The following is a 7,196-nucleotide window of genomic DNA, read 5'->3' on the forward strand; positions in this document are numbered from 1 at the left end:
ACCAATCAACATCGTTTTAAAAATTAAGTGGTCACATAGCGACCACTCCATCCAATGACAGTCAGAGTGATTGTCGTTTAAGGGAGGGGCGATGTAACGGGGTGTATCGTTACTTGAAATTAACACTTAAAGTTTGTTAATTAATATATTATCGAAAAGGTAGATAAGATTTGGAGGATATTACTTTATATAGTAATATTCTGAATTCTTATCCATTAATAGGTATAGACCATTTATACCTATTTATTCCGCAGACAAATCAGCTGTAGGAGTAATCAAAGAGAGAGTTACAGATAAGATAGAGATAAGAATTCACGTTGCATGTTTAGTATTAGATTATAATTAAGTTAGCATTTACAAAGATAGAACAAGAGACACTTAATTATATTTAATACAGTTTTCATTTTACCCTCTTAAAGCTAGTTGCCTTAAGAGAAGTCTTCCTCTGCACGTACTAGTGTACGTGAAATAACATGAGGCATCACTCGCAACTGAAGCAGTGCGAAGTGGACTTGTACTGAAACAGTACAAGTCGTAGTGCCCCGTTATACCGTTACAGTGCTAGCGAAAGGTGCCCGTTACATTGCGCACTAACACGGAAACACAAAGGCGCGGCGTAAGTCTGCAAGGAAAACAATCCAATATAGTGTATAGAAAGCTGACTTCTGAAGTGCCCTAAAGTGAGCACAAATTACGCAGAGATCCTATAATATGAAGGTTATTCCGTCGTAAATTTAAGAAAACCGCGAGACTAAATTGGCCATGATAAAGTCAAAGTTTAAACAAAAACTGCCGTTGCGTTGCATGAGCTCAACAGCCAAGGACCTGCCGCGCGGGTGGAAAGAGGTGCAGAGCAAAAGCCGTCCTGGAAAGTTTTACTTTTTGCATATCAAGAGCGGCGAGAAGACCTGGAAGCTTTCGCACGTTCATGCCAAAGAACGCGAGATTCGGCATCGTGGGTCGTCTGACCCCAAGAAGCGGGGCTTAATTGATAGCTCCGTCGGTCCAAAGAGCCTTCAGGTGCTTTTGTTAATTGTGGAGCACAGGGTATTGAGAATTACATAAATAATTGCGAAAATGTGGTGCTTGATATATTGCACTGCAGGCGCTGCACATACTCGTGAAGCATGCAGGGTCTCGAAGACCATCGTCCTGGCGGCAGGAAAGTATCACTCGAAGCAAAGCGGTAGCAAAGGCCAAGGCGGGTGGCATTCGAGACAAACTTCAAGCTTGTGCGGAGGCTCATTCTGATGTACACTAGAACAACGTCTTTTTTTCACCATGGAGGTTAACACGGGTTTGATACTTTTAAACTATAGAGATCATCTGAGGCACTGCGCGAGCTTTTTGAGCAAATTGCCAGAGAAGAGAGCGATTGCAGCAGGTGCGATACTTTTTAATCTCAGTGGCATGCTTTTGTAAGCTTACGCGTTTTCGTAAAGTGCAAAGCGAGGTGGCGACCTAGGACCATTCACGCGCGGCAAGATGACGCCCTCCTTTGAAAATGCTGCTTTCGCTCTAAATGTGGGTGGACTTAGTGACTTGGTGGATAGCGACAGTGGTATCCATGTCATCCTCCGTATCGCATAACGACCTTTTCAAAAGATCTCGTTGTGTAGATTAAAGTTGATGATGCTGCCGCCTGCATCGACACAAATTGGTTACATACAACTCCAAGAAAACGTTGAGGCATAAGCGCGGCTCAAGTAATGCCACGAGGCCAAAGGATGGTACCATGCAATGACAAGTGGGTCATGACGCGATTGTGTAAATTCTCTACAGGATAACATTCTAAGCACCACTAATGTCAGAAGACTTTTATAGCACAAAGACCTTGGCGAAAATAGTTTCTTCTTCCTGTGCTTTGGATTCGTCGTTTGCTTTTGAGAAAAGTGCATGACAGGGCTGAAAAGTCAATGCGGCTTTGCCCTTTACCTTCCGCTTAAGCTGCTTGTCGAATATGCTCTTGTAAGTAATATCCATGCTCTCACGAACGTCCACAAGTTGGTGACGCAGTTTTTCTTCAAACATCCGAGCTTTTAAAGCAACATCAGCATTGAAGTGGCGTTTCATCGTGTGCAGCTCCCACAATGAACTCTGCAGGGCGTTGCTATTGACCGGGTCTGTCGCATCGTTATTAAACGGATCGTGGCCATCCTTATGTGCCAACTCAGTCTTGTTATCAATAAGTTTATTAGCCGCGGCATCGACAGCAGAATTGCTTGATAATTCCTGGCGGCGTTTTGCTGCCTTTTCCGCGGCAGTGAACGCACCGGTACGGTGAATAAGCTGTAGACACTCCTTATGACGCAAAATCAAGTTGTAGACCATGGGTATGATGAATAGGATGACTCCAGGCTCGGCTGTCAGCGCCCCGCGGGACAATCGCTTAGCAAATGCCGCAATCGTGTATGCTGGCAAGTGCGTGGACGACAGAAAGAGATTCAGCAACTCAAAGAAGCGATTGCGCTGCTTGGCAGAATACAGAAACCGATTGTCCAGCAGCGCGTACAGCCTATTGTAGAAATCGGGCGAGTCAAAATTGTAGTCTTGAATGAGGATGAACAGACTATTAAGCGCCAATAAACTTGTGACACCTCCTATGCTATAAGAGTCCGTTAAAAAGTCTGCCAAAAGCAGCGGATTTACAAGGTGCGGAATGACTTCATCCGGAAGCTTTGCCAATACTTTCTTGTACAGCTTTTCTGGTAATTTATGGCGAAGTACAGCAATCCACGCCAGACTAAAAGCATTTCGATGCTGCTTGATGTTATAAAGGCCCTTTGCTTTTGACGCTTTTTTCGCATCCAGATCTGGTCCAGCCTTTCGTTTTTCGCCAGAAGCCGCAGTAGTTTCCAATATTTCATCATCACTCTCTTCATCACTGCTCACCTGGTCTTGCTCAAGCAAGTTTGAGTCTTTGGGGACCACTAGAAATGACGAGATATCCTCCGGATCATGCGGCATATTTACCATATCAAGCATCCGCAACGCATTAGCAACGAGCACTAATTCCGTTTCCTTGTCGTTCTGGCTGTCCAAAATTTGCGCCAGGTTTTTCAACTACTTTACAAAATAGCCCCATCATTATACAATTTAGTATACTGGTGTTACAACAATTTTTTTAAGCAAGTAGCCATACCATAAAGTACTGGACGTCCATGTAGGCGCCGATGTACTCGCCTTTAAGCACACTAGTCAACTCACCCGTGAGTCTCTCGGTATTGGCCAGCTCGTGCACTACGCGATGAAACGTTTCATTGCCAAAAGTTGGACCACTACATCCTCGAATATCTCCTTCACGAGGGACAAATTCCATTAGACTACGAAGCGCTCCGACGCGTAGATTGCTATCTGCCTCAGCGTTACCCAGCCAGTGCAGCATCTCTTGAATGTAACTCACATAAATGTCCCAAAGCCAGCGTTGAAATGTATCAATGGCCTCAGAATTCGCACTTTTCGCTTTCTTGGTTGTGTGCTGTTCCGTTTGCTTCGGTCTAAGGTCGCCCTTTTCCAAGAAGAAGAAGAGCACCCGTCGCATGCTTTGCATGGCTGCCTGGGCGACCGCTTTGTCACTATGCTGCAACAATTGCACAATTTTAGGCAGCTCATTAATATGCTTGACATCCTCCTTGATTTTGACCTCCAATTGCTTAACTTCCGTCACGCTTGCCATTATCGCCACAATTACGTATCCGCTCCAAACTGATTGACTGGAAGCCAAAAAGCTAAGCAACATTGACCAATCAAACGAGTTGCCGAGCTCTTCACTAGCGTTATAAGAAAGCACATTATTGAATTCTAATAGTCATTGCGTCGGTACCGCTGTGATGGTACTATGCTGTCATGAAGCGCAGAAGCCGTCAGCGAATATTTACGTCATCAATTTTGTTTGCATTAACGAGGCACTCCGACTGCCCTAAAGAGCGAAAACCTGTCAATTTAAAGATAGCGGATATCATAGATTTTAATTTGACGGCTAGCCATGAAAGTGACAAGGATAGAACTTCAACCTACTTGTCACCACACAACAAATGTTTTCTTTGTTCTTCAATTTCTTATTAAACGAGGCAATTAGGATAAGAAGCTTGCAATTCCAAAAACACTTTTGCTTTTAACTAAAAAAGCAGCAAGTCTTCTGTCTTCTAACCAGCCACGGACAAGTAGCCATTTAGCGCTTTCAAACGATTTGGTACGAATTCGCAGACAGCAATTTTTCAAATCCAAATGTAATTGAGGAACCGTCGTCAACCTTCTGAACAGCTTCCACGATCACGTCGCTATACACGTTGCGCGAAAAGAATGAAACGGAGATAGGAAAAAAAGCATCGACTTTGTTGCCGCGAATCGTGAACTCTAGCGTGCCTGTATTGTTGCTGCATAGGTAAAAGCAATAACTAATGAGCAAACATATAAAAGACAATAAATGTATGCAAGTACGTACGTAGACTTGATCTGGTCTTGATGCCACAACAGTGAGCCTTCAGCTGCATTGTGCTGGTACAGTCCGTCTACATGAGCAACGCTCGGCGCGTCCTGGCCACCAAGTGGGAGGACGACGTTCACATTTTCGAGCACCATATCGCGGTCGAGCGAATACTCGACACTAACATTTATTTGACCATCTCCTTCCTCCTCCGGCCAGCACGTGATATTTAATGGCAACATGGATTCGTCCTGTGTTTTTAAACTCCACCGCAAAAAGGCTACCCTCGTAGTAGGAAAAGGCTTAGACGGATCTCGCAGAGCGAGTACAGATTCACTGTCATAAAGTCGCTTGTCCACTTTCGGATGCGTTTGGAATGTTATGCCATCTGCACCATTTGTACGGAGCTTGAGGCGGCAGCAGCCAGCACTTGGGTCATTCACTGACACGAATAGACTTCCCTTTACTTCCAACTGCTGTAAGGCCCCATCTCGAGTCAGCATAACTGTCATCTTTTCTTCCACGACCGCACCAATTGGATCATGACTGACCGCAGCAATCACCTCGGGCTTTTGCACAGTCTCAACGGCGACACTCATGGGCGGAATTTCCTTTAATCCGTCCTCAGCAGCCATGGCATCCATAAACGACTTTCCGCCTCTTCCAAGACCCACACCTTGACTCTGACTAGAAACTCCTAGCTTCATGCCAGCAGACTTTGACAGTCCTGGCTCCGGACGGCTATTCAACGACGTCGGCGACGTTGCCGCAGGCGATCGAGGACTGTTCATAAAACTGTTGCTGCCACTACGAGGCGATTTAAATGCATTGCTTAGTGAGCTTCCGAACGAACTCGGTGTTCCAAAACCACTGCCGCCAATTCCAGCACGCTCTAACCGCGCTCGCTCGCGCTGCTCTTCTTTAATACGTGCCGTATGGCGCTTCATGTCATCTTTGGCTGCCGCGCGTTTGCTGTCAATAATCATATTGTGCAATTTCTCTTCGTGGCTTTCCATTTCCATATTAATACGGACTTGTGACACACTGATATTCTCCGAGTGACCACCGGCCGTAATAAGTTCGTCAAAACCAAAGATTAGCTCAAATTGCTTGTCGCCGATCGAAGCTTCGCTTAGTGGCGCACAGATGTCTGGAACGAGCTTGGCCAACAACTGAATCGTGTGAAGATCTTCTACGATATTGCTGGTCTTATTTGTAAGAATCAGCACAAAAAAGCTTTCCAAAGGCTGATATACATAGCGCACACTTTCCGTGTCAATGAATGTGTGCTCACGCGAGCCACTTGACAAGAGCTTTGGAAATGCTGCTAAAAGGCCCTGAAATAGTTGCAACAGACGCGAGTTTAGCGACACTACTTCTTAAACATTTCAAGATTTGTTTACTCCTACCTCCAGACGAATTCGGGTGATCTCAACAAATTGGCGGGCGACAAGGACTGCAGGCGCGTGACAGGTAAGCAGACAATGCATTGTTAGTCATGAGCGCAAATTATATTCAAGCACTCGAGGATATGCAATTCGTACCTTTGCCATTTCTGGTCAGCAACGAGGCCGAGAGCACCACCTGTGCAGAGGCAAAACATCTTCGTTATGGCACGGCACAAACAAAATCGGACGCAGGCAGCATAAAAGACTTCGACGATGCGATATCATTGTTTCAAGATGCTCCGTCGAGATTTTATGTGACCTCTACTCACCATTTTAAAGCAAGAATCCTAATTAACTGCGGCCCTCTGTACGTGGAGCTTTGCAAGAGACACGTATTTTAAACCAATGAAATGTCCCGCAAACTGCTCAATTCTCAACATGCACCGCGATAAACTGTCATAATGTAATCGTGTCTAAATTTTGCAAAATTAGGTACCTCGTGGCTGATTTCACGAAATTATGCTGATTTGCGTGAATCTTTTTAAGACCCACATTCAATTGACCGATTTGTATGTTGAACTCCTTTGAAAGCAAAGACCTGCGCGTACGCCAAAGCATTCTATACACTGTGGGCCTCATCTGCAAAAATGATGGTAAAACCTTCGAGCTTCCTAATTCTGCCAACTAAACACTTGTTTCTACGTAGCTCAAAAGCAGCGGCATGGGCACCAAGCACGAACCAAACCTGTCATGTCCAAGGAAGCCATGGCGCTCATTGCTGACCTCGTCTATAAACAGTCTGAAGGTTGTGATACCCATATTTGCGAAAAGCTAATTCAATTAAATTTCCCACCGTCTATAGTGATGGCGACAGACCTGCAGTTCTTTGCTCGTCACGCGAATCGGAAGCTAATAAAGCCAGAGGACGTTTCGCTCCTAGCGCGAAAACAACCAAACTTGGCGAGTAGCCTTTACAAAAAATTGATCAGTTTGGCAGGATTCATCTAATGTTAACGGCAACTGTTGCCATGTGATACTGTCCAGTCGAACTTATTGCTTAAATATCACCGAGAGAATTTAAATTCGAGGGCCACGGTGACTCCAGGTTCCAGAAAAGATGCAGGAAAGGTGCAGACCTTACTAAAGTCCAAATACTGCACACCTGACTAATTGCGCTTCTCTAGAAGCATCGAGGATGAAATGTTACCACCAGAACAGCTACGCTATTTTGTGTTGTGTCGAAATCTTCGAAGTCTGTGGACGTCTGAATAATTGGTTTTGCAAGCAAAACTTTATCGCAGGTTCCTTTTAAAAAGCTGTTTTTTAGTTTACGTCTTTCTATGTAACTTAGTCTTAAGAAATATGTTAGATCTTTAGGCTTA

The 7,196-nt window shown here is 44.8% G+C and overlaps 4 protein-coding genes across 4 annotated transcripts; 2 read left to right on the plus strand and 2 right to left on the minus strand.

Annotated features, from left to right (window-relative positions):
* Positions 1–762: 762 nt before the first annotated feature.
* CCR75_005695 (uncharacterized protein) lies at positions 763–3,631 on the plus strand (the record flags this gene model as incomplete). The annotated part of the gene is made up of 5 exons (XM_067963771.1): positions 763–1,020; positions 1,106–1,252; positions 1,320–1,384; positions 1,443–3,063; positions 3,143–3,631. 4 exons carry the CDS (start codon positions 763–765, stop codon positions 1,588–1,590), a joined length of 618 nt encoding a protein of 205 aa, XP_067815049.1. The 3' UTR covers positions 1,591–3,063; positions 3,143–3,631.
* Positions 1,819–3,676, minus strand: CCR75_005696 (uncharacterized protein; the record flags this gene model as incomplete). The annotated part of the gene is made up of 2 exons (XM_067963772.1): positions 1,819–3,063; positions 3,143–3,676. The coding sequence occupies 2 exons, from the start codon at positions 3,674–3,676 to the stop codon at positions 1,819–1,821; spliced, it is 1,779 nt and encodes a 592-aa protein (XP_067815263.1).
* A 260-nt stretch (positions 3,677–3,936) lies between these two features.
* CCR75_005697 (uncharacterized protein) lies at positions 3,937–5,979 on the minus strand (the record flags this gene model as incomplete). The annotated part of the gene is made up of 3 exons (XM_067963773.1): positions 3,937–4,376; positions 4,445–5,763; positions 5,971–5,979. 3 exons carry the CDS (start codon positions 5,977–5,979, stop codon positions 4,181–4,183), a joined length of 1,524 nt encoding a protein of 507 aa, XP_067815050.1. The 3' UTR covers positions 3,937–4,180.
* Positions 5,980–6,385: 406 nt separating this feature from the next.
* On the plus strand, positions 6,386–6,822 carry CCR75_005698 (uncharacterized protein; the record flags this gene model as incomplete). Its single annotated transcript, XM_067963774.1, has 2 exons — positions 6,386–6,467; positions 6,521–6,822. 2 exons carry the CDS (start codon positions 6,386–6,388, stop codon positions 6,820–6,822), a joined length of 384 nt encoding a protein of 127 aa, XP_067814818.1.
* Positions 6,823–7,196: the final 374 nt, after the last annotated feature.

This window comes from Bremia lactucae, linkage group LG1 (assembly GCF_004359215.1).
Source record: "Bremia lactucae strain SF5 linkage group LG1, whole genome shotgun sequence".
Classification (NCBI taxonomy): Eukaryota; Oomycota; class Peronosporomycetes; order Peronosporales; family Peronosporaceae; genus Bremia; species Bremia lactucae.